This window comes from Pan paniscus, chromosome 12 (genome assembly GCF_029289425.2).
Source record: "Pan paniscus chromosome 12, NHGRI_mPanPan1-v2.0_pri, whole genome shotgun sequence".
Classification (NCBI taxonomy): domain Eukaryota; kingdom Metazoa; phylum Chordata; class Mammalia; order Primates; family Hominidae; genus Pan; species Pan paniscus.
This window is the reverse complement of record NC_073261.2, coordinates 20,976,198-20,999,078: the sequence shown is the minus strand read 5'-3', so window position 1 is coordinate 20,999,078 and position 22,881 is coordinate 20,976,198. Positions and strand designations below refer to the sequence as shown.

At 36.9% G+C, this 22,881-nt stretch overlaps 1 protein-coding gene across 13 annotated transcripts in view; it reads right to left on the bottom strand.

Moving 5' to 3' along the window:
• Positions 1-22,881, bottom strand: part of CCDC138 (coiled-coil domain containing 138) — a 96,301-nt gene that overhangs the window by 15,436 nt on the left and 57,984 nt on the right. For 8 of the 13 annotated variants that reach the window (XM_034952403.4, XM_034952404.3, XM_055107482.3 and 5 more), the window contains one exon: positions 12,963-13,139. The exons of the other annotated variants lie outside the window; for them this stretch is intronic. In XM_034952403.4, the coding sequence (XP_034808294.1) occupies positions 12,963-13,139 (177 nt within the window). The remainder of the gene's footprint in view (positions 1-12,962; positions 13,140-22,881) is intronic. 13 annotated transcript variants of the gene reach the window in all.

Below are 22,881 nucleotides of genomic sequence, written 5' to 3'. Positions count from 1 at the left end.
AAATCCAATTAATTTGTGTGTCTTTACAGGATAGTTTCTGAAGATTTATTTTGTTCCTTTGGATGAGCCAGGTTTCATCCTTTCTTTGCGTGTTCTATGATTTTTTTGCTGAAAATCTGACATTTGAAAAAACCACCCCTCCCAGTCTTTGAAGACTGACATGAAAGACCTTCACTACTTATCAAGCACCTGAGCCTTGGGAACGGTGTAGGGAGTGTGCTTAAGGTCATCTCAGGTCTTGTCTGGGCATGCATCCTGTCTGGGCCTGTGTATGCTGTTTTTTTTTTTTTTTTTCTTGTTTCCTCTGGCTGCCTGTAAATGTCTTAATTTCCCAGAATCTCACCCAAGCTTCTTCTGAAGGCCTTAGATCTTGTATGGTATTCCTCTGTGCATAACCTCTTCCTCCTACACATCCACAGGTCTGTAGTCTCCCTGCAGTTTTCATGTGCTATGGTGCCCACCACTGCCTTCCTTGGCCTTCTTCCTGAGATTCAAACCATGCCGCATTCCCTGTATGTGCCCTGAACGAGGCGAGTCTGAAACCAGTCTCTTGGGCAACCCATTGATAGGCAAGAATGCCTCAAACTAGTCCTGCTTGAATCCTTCTCTCCTGAGGAAGGGAATGGAGAACTGGGCCATTTACTTCTCTTTGTGCTGCACTGTGCCAGAGATAGAGTAGGGTAAGGGTGAGTAAAATTATCACAGAATGTCCTATCATTTTGCATGTGGCTTTTTCTTGATTTGGCATTCGCTGGGTTGCTACAGATCTTTGACTGGTTTCCATAGTTCCTACAAAGTTATTTTAGTCAGTCTGTAGCTATTTATTTGATGTTTCTATGGGGAAACAAGCACCTGCAACATCCTAGTCAGCCATTTTGCTGATGTTTGAATTTTGCTCTGCTTGAGCATGTACAATATTATGAAAAAAAAAAATTTCTTCAAGGAAACAAAATTTTTATAAAGTAAAATAAAACCCACTCCAAGTATGAAGTATAGACTGTGTTAATTCAGCTGGGAACGTAGAGAAAATCCAACTTATAGCTTAATCAAATAGAAAAAAATTTCATTTTTTTCTTTCACAAAAGGTAGGCACTTCATGGAACCAATTCAGGTGCAAGACAACGTCATCAGAAACCCAGATTCTTTGTTTCTGCCCAAAAATCCTTAGCTTTTTTTCCTTCAAGTTTTCTCATGAAAATGTTCTTAGTATTTATTTTTATGTGTCATGGTCAAAGGCTCTACATAACAAAGCAAAAAAGGAGGACAGTATGGGAATGAGTGCCAATTATATCTGTTCTTCTTCAGAAGAAAAGCAAAAGGTTTCCCAGAAACTCTCAGCAGACTTCTAGTTTCCATCTTACTGGCCTCATGTGTGTCAAGCATGTAGCTACCCTGCCAGCAATGAAAGGCTGGAGGAGAAAGTTTTTAGGTGTTACAGTCTCCAGAAGAGAGACAGGTGAGGTAGAAAGAGGTGAGAATGATGATGGGGGAGCCAACCCACAGTCTCTGCTGCAAGGGTCTAAGTTATTTCTTGAAACAAATTTTTCAGTGCTTTTGTTGAGTCACAATATTTTACATAAATTTATAGTTAATAAGCTTGGTGGAAAGTATTTAAATCTTCAATTTGAGAAAGATTACCTGAAGACATAACCAATCTCAGCTACAAGTTACTTCCAGTAATAAGGAAAAAGGGGCACCATGGACTCCCTGCACCAATACTATACTAATATGATATCTGACAAAAATCTATCGCGGGTAACTTAAGAAAATAAACGTAATTTTTATTAATTTAAAAGTCAATACTGAAATCTCTCAAGATAATTATTTATCTGCCAACATTTCCTATAGCGGTTATACATTTTTAAAAGTACATGCTGTCAACAAGTTAGCACACTCTTTGGTAATGATTATGTCCACATGTTAGTCATCAGCCTGTCGATAACTGACTAGAACATTTTTCCAGTTTAAATGCTCAGAATCCAAGTTCCTCAGATAAGAGCTATTTTAGTCTTTTCAGAATTCTAAGGCAAGGGTAATCAGAATAAAATTATTTTTTAAAGAAAACTCACCTCAGCTCCCAGATAGTAACATGCTATTTATTACATGGGACAAAAATGTATGATGTCTAGTTAGTAAGGCTTTCATTCCAGTTCTGATGACTCAAAAGCTGGAACAAACACAGCAACATTCAATACCAACCAAAAACCTTCAGTTGCCCATCCCTCAAACTGGATAAGGGTAAAGAAATATTTAAAAACAAACAAAAAAAAGCAATAGTATGAATAGACTTAGGTAGTCTTTGATAAACACCAAAATGAATTTTCCTCTTCAGTATTTTTTTTCAAGTCCACCCTCATTCCTTTTTGGAAGGAGGAATGGTGTGAAATGCACTCAAGATGAGCTATTTCTTGAAAGATGAGTAGGAACTTGCCCAAGGCTTGGGGAGGGGAGTGCTAGTCCAAGGACAAAGGCACTCTTGGAGCAGGGTAATCCATATTCATAACAACTCCCCAGGTAAACTTCCTAGTCTGCCATTTTTCCAGTTTTGAACCATGTTGTTCCTTCTACTTCTCATTCCTGAGAGAATTTCAAGACTTTTATTTTTTTCCTTCTAGCTTGCTTTTTCAATTCCTAAAGACACATTAGTGCTGCCAGTAATTCCCACTCTGGAATCTCTCAGTTCTGGAGTTCTAGCTTCCAGCAGGGAGCTTCTCTCTTGTGTCCACCTCTTCTTCTAAAAGACTTAGTTATTCCTCTCATCACTGCCCTGGCCCTAGCCCTGTGACATTAAATAAGTCACTTAATTTCTCAGAGCCCCAGGTTTCCTGTCTATTTATATAAATTATACATATATATAAAAACATAGCTGAGCTAGTGGAACAGTTCTCAACCCAGTGACTCAGTAGAATCTTTTCATAATAAATATTTTATAATTCCCCTTTAATTATCCTAAAAATAACCATAAACAATATAACAATATAATCTATTTACATGTATCTTTTTAATCAATATAATGCACTATTTATAATACAGGGGAGGAAAAGGGAATTTATAATAAGGTAATATTTTACTCAGTTCTTTCCTTTTTTTTTTTTTTTTTTTTTTTTCAGACAGTCTTACTCTATCGCCCAGGCTGGAGTGTCGTGGCGTGATCTCGGCTCACTGCAAACTCCACCTCCCGGGTTCAAGCAATTCTCCTGCCTCAGTCTCCCGAGTAACTGGGATTATAGGCGCCTGTCACCGCGTCCAGCTAATGTTTGTATTTTTAGTAGAGACGGGGTTTCACCATCTTGGCCAGGCTGGTCTCAAACTCCTGACCTCGTGATCCACCTGCCTCAGCCTCCCAAAGTGCTGGGATTACAGGCATGAGCCACCATGCCTGGCCTATTTTAATCATTTCAATGTGTCAATACTTGAGGATAACTGCACTGTAAAACATAAGGAAGTGGTCAAATGCTTGTACCTGTACATGGAATATCCTAAATGCAGCAGATACACATGTAAACTGGTACCAAGATAATTCTCAAATTGATGAGGAGAGAAAAATGAAAGACTAGTGTGGTAGGCTGAATGATGGTTCCCCCAAAAGATGTCCACATCCCCTTCATGGGAACCTGTGAATGTTAGCTTATAAGACAAACGCTTTGCAGATGTGATTAAATTAGAGATACTGAGATGGAGGTAATGATCCTGGATCACTTCACAGGGTCTAACTACAATCACAAGTATCCTTATAAAAGGGAGGCAGAAGGGATGACATCATCAAGATGGCAGAAGAGGACTCCTGGACCTTCCTTCTTCCAACAAGCAAACTGATTCCACAACAATCCCCATGGCCAAATTCCCTTTCTGTGAAATCCAGAAACTTTAAGAGGCTCCTGCATCCCAGTAGGTGTGAAACCAGTCACATCAAAGCCAGTAAGTCAATTCAGATACCCTACTACCATAATCCTCTGGCACAGCTCCATAAGACAGGAACAAAATCCCCCCAGCTCCTAGCTTCTCCCCAGGAAGAGAAAGAGGTACCCTATGTGTCTAATGTCCAAAGTTTTCTAGGAACTACCCAGAAAACTGGTTTATGTCTACCCTGTCTTGAAGCACTGACAGAACCCAACAAACTCTGGCCACTCATGGCAATTTGGGGTGTTGATCACTATAGCCACCCCGCCCTCTACCTCTGGCTCATCACGGAGTAAGCAGGCAAAAACCCCAGTTCTTTAGCTTCTACCTGGGAATGGATAGGGGAGTACCGTGTGTCCAACCACTCACCTTAAATGGGGACTGCCTGAGGAAATGGCTTCAGTCTCCATGGTCTCAGAAGCTGAAGGGACCTGAAATATTCTAGATGCCTAGGGACTATTAAGAACAAAGAAAGTGGATAGGACTGGCATGAAGGTTTGAAAGATCCCAGAATTTCTGTCAGGGCTGATTGGTGAGGGTCTTCTCCAGAATGAGTCCAGACCATGAAGACTTAGAGAGGTAATTATTTTGTCTATGGCACAAAAACATCAACAGAGAATGTCAAGGAAAAAGAAGAAACAAGGAAATATTTTCCCCAAAAGACAAAGAGATGAATCTCTAGAAACTGATCCTAATGAAATGGAGATATATCAATTAACTGACAGAGAATTCGAAATCACTACTACCAAATAAGCTCCCACATGTACACACTTAAGTTTTGTATACGGTTATTCACAGAAGCACTGTTTATATTAGCCAAAGACTAGAAACAGCCAAAATATCCATCAATCGTGGTCTGCTTAAATGAATGAATTTTAATTGAAGAAATTATGCATTTATATAAGATCTTCAAGATATAATGCTGATTATAATATATATCTATATAAAATATATATAAAACTTACTAGCATTCCTGTGATAAAAAGGAAAAAGTAAAAATGTGTATGTATTTGTGTGTGTGTCTGCAGTTGTTCCCTCCAGGGAGGGAAACAGTAACTGAAGGCAGACTTTTCACTTTTGTACTTTTGAAATTATGAGATATGTGAATGTGTTACTATTTATTTATTTTCTTAAAACAGGGCCTCACTCTTGCCCAAGCTGGTGTGCAGTGGCATGTTAATAGCTCAGTACAACGTTGAACTCCAGGGCTCAAGCGATTCTCCCACCAAAGCCTCCCAAGTAGCTGGGACTACAAGTGCACACCATTATGCCAAGCTAATTTTTTTTTTTTTTTTTTTTTGAGATGGAGTCTCACTCTGTCGCCCAGGCTGGAGTGCAGAGGCACGCTCTCAACTCACTGCAACCTCCGCCTCCTGGGTGCAAGTGATTCTCCTGCCTCAGCCTCCCGAGTAGCTGGGACTACAGGCATGTGCCACCACGCCTGGCTAACTTTTTGTATTTTTAGTAGAGACAGGGTTTCACCATGTTAGCCAGGCTGGTCTCGATCTCCTAACCTCGTGATCTGCCCGCCTTGGCCTCCCAAAGTGCTGGGATTACAGGCGTGAGCCACCGTGCCTGGCTAATTTTTTAATTTTTTTTGTAGAGATGGGCCTTACTATGTTGCCCAGGCTGGTCTCAAACTCCTGGGATCAAGCAGTCCTCCCTCCTAAGCCTCCCAAAGTGCTGAAATTACAGGCATAGGCCACCACACCTGGCCTTGAATGTGTTACCTTTTAAACAATAAATACAATTTTGTTAAAAATAATTCCTTAAGTTAAATAGCTAGAGAACTTTAATCTTTTTTTAATAAATAAATAAAAATAGCGTGTTCATCATCTGGATATTTAATTATTTGCTTTCTTAGCTTCTTCTACCACACTAATTGGTGGGTTAGATTTTATCCCCCATCATATGCAATGTTTTGTTTTTTTTTCACAAAATATGAGAATGGGTTTCCTCAAAATATGCTATATAACACAAACTTAAAAGTTGACCAAGAAGGGCTCACTAGTGTTGTTACACACTAGAGTAACGCATCATCTATTACTGTCTAGTGTTACACATGAGAAAGACCAGCCTTTCATCTTAGAAACAGAGATTCTGTTAACAGTGTCAAACAAGGGGATGCAAACCAATCATTAAAGTGATTATGTAACTTTTAATAGAGCTGGAAATCTGGCAGCATTCAGAGACCAGCAGCAAATATATGGCTAAAAGCGCTCATTAATTGACTATTAAGTAGACTTCAGAAGTTACGGAAGGAACTGCCAGTTCATTAGGTCCCTGTGCCACATATCCGTGAAGTGGCTGACCAAGAACAACTTCAAAGCTCTTTTGTGCTGGGAAAGAATGCCAAAGAATCACTTTTCTTATCCGATTTCATAAAACTCAATTGCCTTAATAAATAATGATGATAAACATAACAAAATATTAAGCAATAATTAAAAACAAAGGTTATGTAGAAATATATTTAAAAGCTCCTAACACTAAAGTCAACAAACCAGAATAGAAAGAAAAAGATCTAGGAGTTTTACTACATAAAAATCCCCAAGTCTTGATGATGCCCAACAAAGCTCTTCCCAATGAGGACCCCAGCTTGTTTCCTGGTTCTTCTACTTCTCTGCCCTCACTAACTCTGCTTCAGCTACACTGGCTTCTCTGATGTTTTTTGAAAACACCACACATCTAAAGTACAGCACACCCTTTGCTATAGTTGTATATTCTTCAGTTATTAAAAATAAACCTTCCCATTGTATTTCCTAAAGGGAATTTTTCCATGTGAAAGCTTGTAACTGAGAAAACAGATGATATGTATGTAGGATTAGGTTGGTGCTTTGTTAGAAATATTGCATCTATAATTTCATTGAAATTATCCTTCCTTTAATCTCCTAAATAATAAAAAACATAATAGAACGATTGAATAAATTTAAAACAGCAAAAAGGGAAGAAATTATGTTGTTCAAATCAAGAAAAACTTGTCAATGAAAAATAGTACCTGCATCAGATAGAAAGATATCAAATTAACAACCTAATATTGCAACTAAACAACATGGATATGTTCAAAAGTAAGTTCTAGACGTGTAGAACAAGTTTAATGCCTGGAGTATAGTCCAAAGTTTTTGATGATTCTTTGTTATCTTACTTTTTACCCAAATTGAAACACAGAATTTAAACAGAACAACTCAAGTATGTCCTTGTAATATTTCCTAGGATTTTCTTGCATTTTAAACAGATAAACATAGCCTACCTGCAAATATGCAACTGTATATGCACTAGTATCTAACCACGTAAAAAAAACAAAAGGTGGCCAACATCAAGAAAACCGTATGTAGAAAAAAGATACAAAATAGTTATGTATCTTTTGATAGCAAAGATATATTTTTCTGGGATATTTGTTGGTTTTTTAATTAAATGAAAATTATATATCTTTACCACGTACAATATATTTCAATATCATGTAGTATGTAAACATTGTGGAATGGCTAAATCAAACCAAATAACATATCCATTACCTCACATATTTGCTTTGTTGTGGTGATAACATTTAAAATGTACTCTGTTAGCAATTTTCAAGTATGTAATATACTTGTTATTAACTGTAATCACATTATACAGGTTGAGCATCCCTAATCGGAAAATCCAAAATCCTCCATCATATGCAATGGGAACCAGTCACAGGCACTTGGAGTTAGGCCCACTGACACCACCTCCCAGCCTGTGAAGACCCCTGAGGAAGCTCTGCATTCCCTAGAGCACTGTAAACACAACGCTTTGAAACATGGCACCTCACAAAGCTGGTCACCAATGCCCATATAGTAAGGTAAGATAATCCATTTGCTTATTCCATTGAGATTTCTTTTGCAGCAACTTTTTCCTGTTTTTTTTTTTTTTAAGTGGCATGGGTCATTCCCACAACCACAGAATATATATTCTTCTCATCTGCATGTGAAACATACTCTATGACTGACCACATGCTCAGGAAAGTCTCAACAAATAAAAAAAATAAAAAAAACTGAAATCATACCAAGAATCCTCTTGGGCCATAGTGGAATAAAAATAGAAACCAATACAAAGAAGAACTCTCAAAAACATATAAACACATGAAAACTAAAGAATTTACTCCCGAATGACTTTTGGGTAAACAACAAAATTAAGGCAGAAATAAAAAAAAATTCTTTGAAACAGTGAAAATCGAGATATAACATACCAAAACCTGTAGGATACAGTAAAAACAGTGCTAAGAAGAAAGTTTAGGCTGGGCGCGGTGGCTCACGCCTGTAATCCCAGCACTTTGGGAGGCCGAGGTGGGCGGATCACTGGAGGTCAGGAGTTCGAGACCAGTCTGGCCAATATGGTGAAACCCTGTCTCTACTAAAAATGCAAAAATTAGCTGGGTGTGGCGGTGTGCACCTGTAGTCCCAGCTACTCAGGAGGCTGAGGCAGAAGAATCGTTTGAACCCAGGAGGCGGAGGTTGCAGTGAGCCAAGATCATGCCACTGCACTCCAGCCTGGGTGACAGAGCGAGACTCCATCTCAAAAAAAAAAAAAAAAAAAAAAGGAAGAAAGTTTATAGTGCTAAATGTCTACATAAAAAAGAAAAAGCTCAAATTAACAACCTAATGTCACACCTACAGGAACTAGAAAAACAAGAACAAATTAAATCCAAAGCTAGCTGAAGAAATAATAAAAACAGAGCAGAACTAAATGAAGTTGAGACTAAAAGAACTATATAAGGATCGACGAAATGAAAAAGTGTTTTTTTGAAAGGATAAACAAGATCAATAAACCACTAGCTAGATCAACAAAGAAAAAAAGAGAGATGATCCCAATAAACACAATCAGAAATGATAAAGGTGACATTACAACTAATCCCACAGAAATAAATTTAAAAAAAAATCCTCAGAGACTACTATGAACATCTCTATGCACATAAACTAGAAAATCTAGAGGAAATGGATAATTACCCAGAAATATACAATCTCCCAAGATTGAATCAGGAAGAAATTGAAACCCTGAACAGACCAGTATTGAGCTCCAAAACTGAATCAAAATTGAATCCTTACCTTACCAACCAAAAAAAAAAAAAAAACAAAAAAAAGTCCTGGACCAGATGGATTCACAGCCAAATTCTACCAGATGAACAAAGAAGAGCTGATACCAATTCTATTGAAACTATTCCAAAATATCAAGGAGGAGGAACTCCTCCCTAACTCATTCCAAAACCCAGTATCATACTGATGCCAAAATCTGGCAAAGACACAACAAAAGTAGAAAACTATAGGCCAATATCCCTGATCAACACAGAAGCAAAAATCCTCAACAAAATACTGGCAAACGGAACCTAGTAGCACATCAAAAAGGTAATCCACCACGATCAAGTGGACTTTATTCCTCAGATGCAAGGATGATTCAATATACGCAAATCAGTAAATGTAAAAAGAGAATTAAAAACAAAAACCCCTAGATGCAGAAAAAACATGAGATAAAATCCAACATCTCTTTAGGTAAAAAAAAAAAAAACCTCAACAACCTAGGCATTGAAATAATAAGAGTCATTTATGACAAAACTACAGTCAATATCATATTTAATGGGGAAAAGTTGAAAGGGTTTCCCCCAAAATCTGGAACAAAACAGGTATGTCCACTTTCACCACTCCTTCAACAAAGTACTAAAGTCCTAGCAAGAGCAATTGGCCAAGAGAAAGAAATAAAAGGCATCCAAAGAGGAAGACAAATATCTCTGTTCACTGACAATAGGATTCTATACCTAGAAAACCCTAAAGATCTTGCCAAAAGACTCCCAGACCTGAAACATGACTTCAGTGAAGTTTGAAGATACAAATTCAACGTACAAAAATCAGCAGCTTACATCAAAACAACATATTTAAGAAAAAAAAATCAGAAGCATTTCTATACACCAATAACATTCAAGCTGAAAACCAAATCAAGGGCACAATCCTATTTACAACAGCCACACACACACAAGATACTTAGGAATACATCTAACCAGGAAGGTGAAATATCTCTACAAGGAGAACTATAAAACACTATTCTAAAGGAAATCACAGATGACATAAACAGATGGAAAAACATTCCATGCTCAAGGATTGGAAGAATTAAGATCATTTAAATGGTTATATTGCCTAAAGCAATCTATGGATTCAACACAATTCCTATCAAATTACCAACATTATTCTTCACAGAATTAGAAAAAAAAAAATTGAAAATTCATATGGAACCAAGAAAGAGCCCAAACAGCCAAAACAAACTTAAGTAAAAAGAAGAAAGCTGGAAGCATCATGTTATCTGACTTCAAACTATACTACAAGGCTATAGTAACCAAACACCATGGTACTGGTATATAAAAAGACACATAGACCAATGGAACAGAATAGAGAAACCAGAAATAAAACCACATACCTACAACCAACTGATTTTCAACAAAGAAAATCACAATATACAAAAATTAACTCAAGATGGAACAAAGACTTAAATGAAAGATGTCAAATTATAAAAATCCTAGAAGAAAATCTAGGAAATACTCTTCTGGACATTGGCCTAGGCAAAAAATTTATGACAAACTCCTCAAAAGCAAATGCAATAAAAATAAAAATTGACAATTGGGACCTACTTAAACTAAAGAGCTTCAGCATAGCAAAAGAAACTATCAACAGAGTAAACAGACAACCTATAGAATGGGAGAAAATATTTGCAAATTCTGCATCCAACAAAGGACTAATATCCAGAATCTACAAGGAGCTCAAACAAATCAATGAGAAAAAGCAACCCCATTAAAAAGTGGGCAAAGGACATGAACAGATACTTCTCAAAAGAAGACATACAAGTAGCCAACAAATATATTTAAAAATGCTCAACATCACTAATCATCTTTGAAATGCAAACCAAAACCACAATGAGATGCCATCTCACACTAGTCAGAATGGCTATTACTAAAGTCAAATAGAACTGCCATTCGATTCAGCAATCCTATTACTGGGTATATACCCAAAGGAAATGAAATTGTTCTACCAAAAAGATACCTGCACTCTCATGCTTATTGCAGCAGCTGTATTCAAAATAGCAAAGATGTGGAATCAACCTAGGTGCCCATCAATGGTGGATCAGATAAAGAAAATGTGGTACATATACACCATGGAATACTATGCAACCATAAAAAAATAATGAAATAATGTTCTTTGCAGCAACATGGATGCAGCTGGATGCCATTATCCTAAATGACGAGTTCAGTTGAAGCCCAAACCTCAGCATCACACAATAAATCCACGTAACACACCTGCACATGTACCCCCTAAATCTAAAATTTAAAAAAAAAGAAAAAAAAAGCATGAGAAAATTAAATATATGGTAAAATGGGTTTCCAATCTCAAACCTAGAAAAATGAAAAACCAACAGCTAAAGAAGTATTTGCTACACTTTGATCAATCTTTCCTCGCTCTAATAAATTGTACTGGCTGACCAACAAGTACTGAATTTACATTAAAATTCAAGCAAGTAAATGCTCTTCAGTCAGACATCATCAAAGATTCACCCATTTCCAAACTTCCAAAATTTTCGCATCACTAAACACAATACGGCTTTAGTAGTGATCACCATTAGATACTGCTTATTTACTTGATTTGAACAACAAGGGCACAGCGTTGGTGTTTTTTTTTGTTTGTTTGTTTGTTTTTGAGACGGAGACTTACTCAGTCACCCAGGCTGGAGTACAGTGGCACAATCTTGGCTCACTGCAACCTCCACCTCCTGGGTTCAAGTGATTCTCCTGCCTCAGCGTCCTGAGTAGCTGGCATTACAGGCGCACACCACCATGCCCGGCTAATTTTTATATTTTTAGTACAGACGGGGTTTCACCGTGTTGGCCAGGCTGGCCTTGAACTCCTGATCTCCAGTGATCTGCCCGCCTTGGCCTCCCAAAGTGCTGGGATTACAGGCATGAGCCACTGCACCTGGCTGAATTTGAGAGTAACCTGAACAATGGTAAACAAATGTGACTGACTGTTGACTATCTCCTCTAATAGACTTTATTCAAATTTGCATTTGCAGTACCACAGTGTCATTTCACCCAAGCAGGTCAACTATTTCATAAAATTATATTTTGTTTTCCTTTGACAACGAGAAAGATGTCATCTCTGTCATATTCAGAAAGATTTCTTTCTAATGAATACACATTTGCATCTGGTATGATTTTTGTTTTTCTCATTAAAAGAAAAATCCCTGTGAAACAAGTTGGGAATCTAGGCACTTAAGTAATACTGGATCCCTCAGTTCACTAACTTTTCACTTTTCATTCTACTCCTTACATTAGTAAACTGAAATACACAACTCCAAGATTACTAATCTAGGTAGCTAGTCATGAACTATAAGTCCAATATTTTAACTGTTACAAATAGCTAAAAACGTTGATAAAATATATCAGACAATATAGGACATTTTGGGACAGGAGAAGAAAATAAACCTGGAAAACCTAGTTACAGTGCTTTGGTAGAACAAGCCTTAGGTCTAGAGTCAGAGATGTGGCTTTAAGTCTCAGTTCTACTTGTGTTTAGCTGGGGAATCCCTGGAGAAGTTACCTAATTTTTTAGTGATGTTATTAATGACTCAATTAAATAGCATCAAAAATATTTTTAAGCATTTAAAAATGCAATAGTCCGGGCGCAGTGGCTCACGCCTGTAATCCCAGTGCTTTGGGAGGCCGAGGCTGCCAGATCACGAGGTCAGGAGATACAGACCATCCTGGCCAACATGGTGAAACCCCGTCTCTACTAAAAATATAAAAATTAGCTGGGCGTGGTGGCGTGTGCCTGTAATCCCAGCTACTCGGGAGGCTGAGGCAGGAGAATTGCTTGAACCAGGGAGTCAGAGGTTGCAGTGAGCTGAGATTGTGCCACTGCACTCCAGCTTGGCAACAAAGCAAGACTCCATCTCAAAAAAAAAAAAAAAAAAAAGCAATAGTATCTGATATGTGGAGTTATACATGCAGACAAGATAAAGACAGAAAAATCATCCTGCTTTCTTTACACATATAGAACTTAAAAACTTACTAGATTCCACCGTCATCTGGAGCAAACTATCAATAACATTAGACAGGAGTCCTTTACTGGATATTCTTAGATGACTTAATATTACTGGAACAGCCTGATACTCCAAAAACAAGGTTTTTCCTTCTTCTGTCTTCAAGTCCAAACAAAGAGAATCAAATGCCTGAGCCAGGTAATCAGCTGGAAAATAGTTATGTACAATCAACTGCAGTTTTGCTAGTCTAGGTGTCAATCAGAAACAGAAGGTAAAAAAGCAATGTCGTTACTTTAACAAACTCAAAAGACAAACAAAAATTAAATAAGAGATCATAGTCTAAATTTAGATTCTAACTAATTTGTCAGAACTCACATGGGGAAGGAGAGAGGAGACATTATGATGTGGTAAATTTCATTTAGAATTTTCATGTTTTAACACCAAAATAACAAGCCACATTTTTTAATACTAAGGAAGAAAAACAATGCCTATTAGTATCACGAATGTTTATTTTTCCATATTTGATAACTACTACATGCTTCCAAAAACTTAGTATTTCTATCTCTATAATAGCTTTCTAAGATTATGTTTTGTTGCTGCTTCCTAAATGTTTACCTACTTCAAAATGTAATTTATACAAACATGCTAAATGGATTTTAAATAAGGATTTGTTTCCTAGTAAAGCTGAAACAAAAGATAATTTCAGAAGACTGAATATGCTCTGATGTGTCAGTTTTCATGATACATCTGCCATTAAGAATGGCAGCAAGATTTTACCCAGGCCAGCGCTGTGACGACTCCTGAATCAGAATCCCTGAAACTTTCTTAAAGAAGTCCCACAGATGACTGAGAAACCTGCAAGGCCAGGATTGGGAAGCACTAATTTAAGCAGAATCATTGCAAATGAAGTAGTAAGATACTTGCATCATTACACTTCAGTACACTACACAACCCAAGTCCCTACTCTTACAGCAGTCTTACCTTGTGCTTTTAATGTACAATAATCAAGTTTTCTAAAACTCTCCTTTCAAAATGCTATTCAGAGGGAAAAAAAACCGTTCATGCTATCCAAGTAATAATTTTTATACTGAGATTTCTGTTTAAAGGAGAAGACTCAAGAGCACCATGAAATACTGAAAGTACAACAGAATCACCGTATTAAAATTTACTCTTTTGTAGCTTCATGTTGCATTTCTTCTTTGCTGTTTCAGCTTACATAATAAGTAATTTAAAACCCTGGTTATTAAGAATGAGAAGTTTAGAATAACTTGTGTGAAATGAAAATACATATGAAACTATTTTGAGAAAGTAAGATCTGTGCCTCTGGATCAATTATAGTACACTCCATTTTTACCAATGGTAGAATTTAGTTCAAGGAACACCAACATTACTGTACTTAATTTTGTGGTTTAAAAAAACATTGTAAATAAATGTGTATTAAGTTAAACAAAGTTGCTAGATTCTGTGATTCTGTTCAGACTTGCCTTATTTAGAAACATCCTTTTTTTTTTTAGCAACACCACAGGTAGAAGAGTATACACAGATGAAGCCTGAACGCAACTCTTTATAGGAACAAAAGTTTTATCACAGTGCCACCTACTGTATTTGACACACATTATTCTTAGTATATAATTTGACAAGATTAAACAGGTTGAATACTATACAGTTTTTAAAAATAGGCTGACTACTATATGGTATTCTTTTAAGTTTGCAAACTTTAAAAAATTGTCCTTGAGGATTAGAAAAACTGTATTTGGTTTCTTTTTCACAAGTGACCTTATCTTTTAGGGATAAATCAAAATTATGTCCTCATTTTGTCTTCATTTTAATTTATTGAATATTTCAGATTTTCTAAATACAAGAGCAATTTAACTTCTAAAAGAGTATTTTTAAAATTTTAGTTATCAATTATATCAAAGTTGATTTCTTTTTATAAATGCTATATTATTGAGTCTTTTAACAATGTCCTGGCAATCAAATGTAACCTTTTTATTCCCTAACAAAAGTCAAACTTCAAACTACTGATCTTAATCAGTATGAAATATGGTTTTCCATTATTTTGTTTATATGATAAATTTAAAAATGATTAAGAAAGTCTTTTGCAGAAACTGCCATCAAAAGGTGAACTCTACTGCCCACCCTTTGAATCTGGGCTAAACTTGTAACTTAATCAATAAAATGTAGCAGAAATGATGCTGTGTGAATTAGAAGCCTGAGGCTCAGCTAGATACTCTTCACCTATAAACAGGCCCCTGGAGAGAGGCCAAGAAAGAACAGCAGAACCAAGCCCAGCCGAGCCCAGCCAAATATCCAGATGAGCTGAACCCAAATTACCAACCCAAAGAATTGTGAGCTGGTAAATAAAATGGTGGTTGAGCTAAGCCACTAAGTCTCTGGAAGTTTATTAAGCAGGAATAAACAACTAATGTAGTCTAACAGACTTCAATTCTGATCTCAAGTAAAACCAACTCTTAGAAGTTTTATAATAAGTAATAATGTCTATTGATAACAATAGTAGCTAAAGACTTTATGCCAGACTTGCTAAACCTTTACATCAATTCTCTCATTAAAAAATAATTGTAGTGGAAATAGTAAAACAAACAAACAAAAAAGACCTTCCAAATACCACACAGCTAGTAGTGAAGCTAAGATTCAAACCTTAGTTGTCTGACTATAGAGTTGAAGTAACTACTACATTATACTGGCTTCCTACCAAATCAAACCTTCCTATTAACTGAGAACAGCAACAATTCCCTACATTTCTCTAGACCTAAAGTATAAGCTCACAATTTAAAAATACATAAATCTGCTTTGAGAGCCAAGTGCCAAGTAGGACAGGACAAATGTCCTAGTCCTAATGTACACATTTTCTACATATATATATTATATATATTTATTATATATAAAATATATATATTTATTATATATTATATAATATATAATATAATATATTATATATTATAAATATATATATTATATAATATATATTTATAATATAATATATATTATATAATATCTAACATATAATATCTAACATATATATATTATATTATATAATATATAATATAATATATGTTAGATATTATATGTTAGATATTATATAGTATATATAATATATACTATATATTATATATATAGTATATATTATATATTATATATATAATCTATTATATATAATATATATGTTAGATAATATATAATATAATATATGTTAGATATTATATAGTATATATATAATATATATTAGATATTAGATATTATATAGTATATATATTATATATATATTATATATATATTGCATATAGAAGACAGTTGGCTGGGGATGGCTGGTGCCTGTAACTCCACTGCTTTGAGGGGCCAAGGGGGGAAGACAGCTTCAGCCCAGGAGTTTGAGACCAGCTTGGGCAACATGGCAAGAGCTCATCTCTACAAAAAATAAAAAATTAGATGGGCATCGTAGTGCATGCCTGTAGTCCCAGCTACTTGGAAGCCTGAGGCAAGAGGACTGCTTGAGCCCAGGAGTTCAAGGTTGTGGTGAGCTATGCTTGCACCACTGCATTCAAGCCTGAGTGACAGCGTGAGATTCCATCTCTCAAAAAAAAAAAAAAGAAAGCTATCAGTAAACCAAATAATTCTATCAGATAAAATTCCTACAACTTCTTTTAACAATTTCTAGATTAAATTGGTACACATATATTGAAGGTTTTATTAATTAAAATACACATAGATTTCTGTATCTCCATACTTATTGTTAATGACATATAATGTTGTACTATGCTCATGATATGGTTAAGGGCCCAATATTTCTAGAAAAATCTGGGTCAATTATATTAGACTGACCCTCAGTTTGCTCTTCTGTAAAAACGACACCACGACCTACCTCATAGTTATTGCAGGGAATAAATTTGAAACAATCAAGTACAATGACTAAAACAATGCCAGCAAAGTCCAAGAACTCGGTTGATGTTCATTTTCTTCACTATTCCGATTGTGGGTCTATCAGCTATTTATCTTTTCTCATTATTACAAACAGCATATTAACACCTTGGAACATTTTTACTTTTGCAATTATTTCTTGCAGTAGATCTCACGAAAGGTTATGATGTATTTTGGTGATGTTTGTGAGCAGAATGCACTTCAAAAATATTAACTTTGATACAAACAAAATTGTGCCTATATCCTCTCAGTGACACATTATATTTGATCATTTTACTTCTGTAATGGTTAGGTTTTTTAATTTTATTTTAGTTCAGGGGTACATGTGCAGGTTTGTTACACAGGTACACTTGTGTCATAGGAGTTTGTTGTACAGATTATTTCATCACCCAGGTATTAAGACTAGTACCCATTAGTTATTTTTCCTGATCCTGTCCCTCCTCCCACCCTCTGATAGGCCCCAGTGTGTGTTGTTCCCCTTATGTATCCATGTGTTCTCATCATTTAGCTCCCACTTATAAATGAGAACATGTGTTATTTGATTTTCTGTTCCTGCATTAGTCTGTTAAGGATAATGGCCTCCAGCTCCATCCATGTCCCTGCAAAGGACATAATCTCATTCTTTTTAATGGCTGCATAGTATTCCATAGTGTATATGTACCACATTTTCTTTATCCAGGTTATCTTCGATGGGCATTTGGGTTGATTCCGTGACTTTGCTATTGTGAACAGTGCTGCAATGAACACAACACATGCATGTGTCCTTATAATAGAACAATTTCTATTAGTTTGGGTATATACCCAGTAATGGGATTGTTGGGTTGAATGGCATTTGTCTTTAGGTCTTTGAGGAAATGCCACACTGTCTTCCACAATGGCTGAACTAATTTACACTCCCACAAACAGTGTACAAGTGTTCCTTTCTTTCCATAAAGAAGAGTTGTATCTTACAGTTAAATTTTATTTCAGAGATTGAGCATCACATACTGACTAAGTGTGCAGCTAAACTTTTTTATGCCTCAATTTCCTCATTTGTAAAATTACAATAATAACATTGACATCTCATGAACTGTTGTGAGGATTAAATGAGTTAATATATATAAAGTGCTCGGCCTATAACATAGTAAGTGCTATGTAGGTGTTTATTTCTTTGGTTATCTCAGGAAGTACATGCTCTTAGGTAGTCATAAAATAGGCTTAAGAAGGTAGGCTTCAGCAATTGGTAGAGGCTAAATTAGGCTCTGTCAAATGCAGATTGTATCGTTTTGGCACAATTATCTACCTTTGTAAACCTCATCACTAATATGAGGATAACAGTATTCAGAGATAAGGTATAAAGAGCTTAGTATCTGTGGTGTTATCATATATATATATATATATATATATATATATATATATAGGTTTTCATCTCATTAGTCTTCGTTATGATGTTGGGTGTGTTAGGCCTCAGGGGAAGGTCTCTGACCTTCTCCTGCCCTCCTTTCACTTGGCCCAAGCCAGGACTCTAATCTTTCCTGGACTTTCTGATTGTGGGTCTTAACACCCTCCCCAGAGAGAGTCCTGCCCTGTATCCTGGTGGACAGAATTGTGATGTCAGGAAGCCTCCATAAAAACCCAAGAGAAAGGCCGGGCGCGGTGGCTCACGCCTGTAATATCAGCACTTTTGGGAGGCTGAGGTGGGCGGGTCACCTGAATTCAGGAGTTCAACACCAGCCTGGCCAACGTGGTGAAACCCCGTCTCTACTAAAAGTACAAAAATTAGCTGGGCATGGTGGCAGGCACCTGTAAGCCCAGCTACTCGGGAGGCTGAGGCAGGAGAATTGCTTGAACCTGGGAGGCAGAGGTTGCAGCAAGCCGAGATCACGCCATTGCACTCCAGCCTGGGCAACAAGAGCAAAACTCCATCTCAAAAACAAACAAACAAACAACAAAAAACAAAACACCCCAGAGAAATGGGTTGAGAGAGCTTCCAGATGGCTGGACATATGGAGATTTCTGGAGCGTGGTGCTCCAGGGAGGGGACAGAAGTTCCATGCCCCTTCCCCTATACCTTGCTCTGTCTCTCTCCTCATCTACATCATTTGCAATATCCTTTATAATAAACTGGTTAAGTGTTTCCCTGAGTTCTATGAGCTACTCCAGCAAATTAAACCCAAAGAGGGGGTTGCAGGAACCCCAATTTGAAGCCAGTTGGTCAGAAGTTCCAGAGGGCCGGACTTGCAACTGGTGTGGCATGAGGCAGCCTTGGAGACTTGAGTGCCCAACTTGTGGGATCTGACACTATCTCCAGGTGGATCGTGTCAGAAGTGAATTGGAGCAGCTTGTGTCTGCTGCTTGGTATGTGGGGAAAAACCTCCACACATTTTGTCACAGAAGTCTTCTTCTGTGTGGATGATTATTGTCATGTGGGAGTAGAGAAAAAACACAGTTAAAGAGTTTTCCCTAGACAGCACTGTGGTGTCAAAACTCACCAACTGGTCAGGCGCAGTGGCTCACACCTGTAATCCCAGCACTTTGGGAGGCAGAGGCGGGCAGATCATGAGGTCAGGAGTTCGAGACCAGCCTGGCCAACATGGTGAAACCCCATGTCTACTAAAGATAGAAAAAATTAGCAGGGTGTGGTGGTGCGTGCCTGTAATCCCAGCTACTCAGGAGGCTGAGGCAGGAGAATCGCTTGAACCTGGGAGGCGGAGGCTGCAGTGAGCCAAGATCGTGCCACTGCATTCCAGCCTGGGCGACAGGGTGAAACTCTGTCTCCAAAAACAAAACAAAACAAAACAAAACAAAACAAAACAAAAAAAAATCGCCAAGTATTATATATGCTGATTCTTATATGAACAGTCTATTCAATATAACCAGGTATTATCTTCATAGATCTATATATATCTGGATTAAGCAGTTAATATTATGTGTATTATCCAATGCATCTGCCTATTACCCAACACATTTGCCTACTTTCTCATTTTTTACTAAATTTATCAAATTTGAAACTGATGTTCCTATTTTATAAATAGGAAACATCTTCTTACTAGAGTTAAGTCTACTCTTAGGATTTAAGAGTTTTTCTTATGTTTAAATGTTTAGTTCTCCCAGAATTTTTTTCAGTATATTTAACGATAAAGGATAAATAGCTGTATCATGACAGTGTCTGACAGTAGTTCCGAGGACCATCTGGCTCTGACATTTCTTCCTAGGTGCTGGCATGTGCTGGGATTTGGCCAGGACAAAGGCCCCTTTTACACTTGTATTCACTGGCCCATGCATCCTGTTGACCCCTCCTAGCCCCAGGTCTTGTGTGCAGGCACACCCCACCTGCCTGCAGCTACTGGAGAGAACACCTGCAGTCAGAAAGTGCTCTTCTCCCTGAGACTCATCAGCATTCAGGCTTCTTTCTTGATGGCAGCAGCATGTACCTTGGCCCCAGGTAGTAGATGAACACTGGAACCCCACAGGTTTGGGCTCATAAGAAACCCTTGTGCCTAGGCTGGGAGAGGCCAGACTATAAGGAAAGGGAGAACTCTTGTGTCTCTTCCTTGTTCCACAGTGATTAGTGTCAGATTTTTTTTTTTCTTTTTCTTTTTTGAGGCCACCAGGCTGAGGAGCCTGCAGCTTTAAAGGGTATCTGTTAGGCAGGAACCTTGTGAGAAAGAATCGTTCACAACAAGTGTGAAGGGAGACTAGAGAGTGAAGCCAGGGAGATGTGTCAGGGCCTGTCTGTGGTCTAGGGAGAGGTGATGAAGCCACTGAAAAGGTCATGGAGAGTCACCATGGGAGGCAGTATTCCTGAAGTCCAGTGGCCAGGGTGTGGAGGAAAGGGGTGGCACACATGTATCTAGAGGAGGCTAAGGAAAAGGGAATAGGAGTGACCATGAGCTCAGTTGGACATGCTCCTTGGATTTGTGTGTTTATAGTTTTCAACATATTTCAAAAATTTGGAGCCATTATGTCTTGAAATAGTTTTTGTCTCCCCTCTTCATAGACTCTAAGTACATAATATCAGAATATACGATTTTGTCTCAAAACTCACTGATGTTCTGTTTTCTTTTTTGTAGATTTTTTTTCTCTGTGTAATTCATTTTGGACAGTTTCTATTGCTATGTATTCCAGTTCACTAGTCGTTTGTCTGCAGTGTCTAATTCTCTGCAGTGTATTTTTAAATTTCAGGCACTGGGTTTTTCATTTCCAGAATCTGATTGAAGTCTTTTTATCCCGTCTCTTCCACGTATCCCCTTACCAGGCTCATGTCTTCCTTTACCTTCTTGAACACAGGGATATAGTTATACTAACTGCAGTGAAGTCTTGTCTACTAATTCTATCATCTGTATCATATGATTTAAGATTCTATGTTCTTAAAAAAATGACTTGCACAGGGAAGCAAAGTCATTAATTCAATACATAATATGAAGTGCCAATTTTGATTCATTTCTGGACTTCCTATTCCCTTTGTCCTATTTTGATTTATTAAATAAATTATTACTCATTTTGTATCACTACATATTAGGATTGTTTTAAAGTTGGCTAAGCCTCTGCCCCAGTGTTGCTGTTTTACTTGTTTTAAATCATCGCATTTGTTGCAAATTTTTCCACATAAATTTCCCTATCACTTCCTCAACTTACGCAAACTATATTAGAATTTTAACTGGTATTATACATTAAGCCATATGGGACATCTTATTTTTAAAACACTTCGTCTTCATAGGCAGGAAGAATAAAAGTTCTTTATTTCTGACATTTAACTTCAGCAATAATCTTCATCAACCTATTCATCCATCCATTATTTATCCATATTCTTATGCCCTGTTATATTTCTTTGAAAGCCCTCGATTAATACAGAGTCTCCACAAATTAACGGTCTTCTCTACTCCTTCCCAATATTCATACTTCATTTTTTCATGGCTCATTACAGATGTCCAAAACTGCTGCACACAAGTGGTGACAGAGAGCACCTAATTCCCTTCTATTTCACATAAATATCCCTTATTGCATTTTTGCTTTTCTTAGCATATTATCAGAAATGAACATTACATGTTATTAAATGATATAATAATGTATGTTGATATATTATTTCAAACATCTTAGTTAAATGATAAATGATTAATAATTTTTCTTATATTAAATTGGCTTCAAATTCTTGATACTAATATTATTTGATCTTTAGTGAATCTATGCTTTAATGTGTGGCTATGATGTGTCAGCTAAAATTCTTATTTAGAATCCATTTACCTGTGGGTATGTAAGCGTGTGTGTATTTTTTTTTAAGATTTGGAGATAGGTCTGTGGTGAACTTTATTTTGAGCTAATCCCTGCTTCTCGTAAGTGACCTTTCACACACTAACCACCTAGTCTATTGTAATCTTGAGAACCATAACCATAAGGAGGCAAAATAATTAAGAAGGCAGTTATATGGTTTTTTACTTTTTCATCAATTCCATACCATCGGGAGTAACTAAATAAAACACACTTCAAAGAAAGAAGTCAAATTAAATGACTGTCATTGCCCATTAATAAAAACAACAATCTGAGCTTAACAAACAATTTAACAAACAGGGAAGACAGAAAGATGGTATATTTATTGCCTGACTACACTGGCATAACTCACTTTAACAAAAATTATCACATTTAATAATATAACCTGTTATAGCTAAATATTAAACACATATTAATTAGGGCCAGCTTTGAAGGATTTCTAATTCATCCATTTCCTTATTCACTATTATATATGAAGCACTACGCTAGGTGCAGGGTCATTATAAACAAGTTTTTTCTTTGGGAAACTTACAAGCTAGTGCAAGCACTGAAAAACATTTTCTGTAAAGGGCCAGATGACAGTATTATAGGCTTTGGGGGGCCATACAGTCTCTGCTGCCAACTACTCAACTCTGTCACTGTAGGGCAAAGAGTCATAGACAATATACAACAAATGAGCATGGTTGTGGGAGAAAAATTCATTTACAAAACAGGTGGTAGGCCAGATTTTGCCCATGGACTAGTTTACCAACACATTCGCTAGTG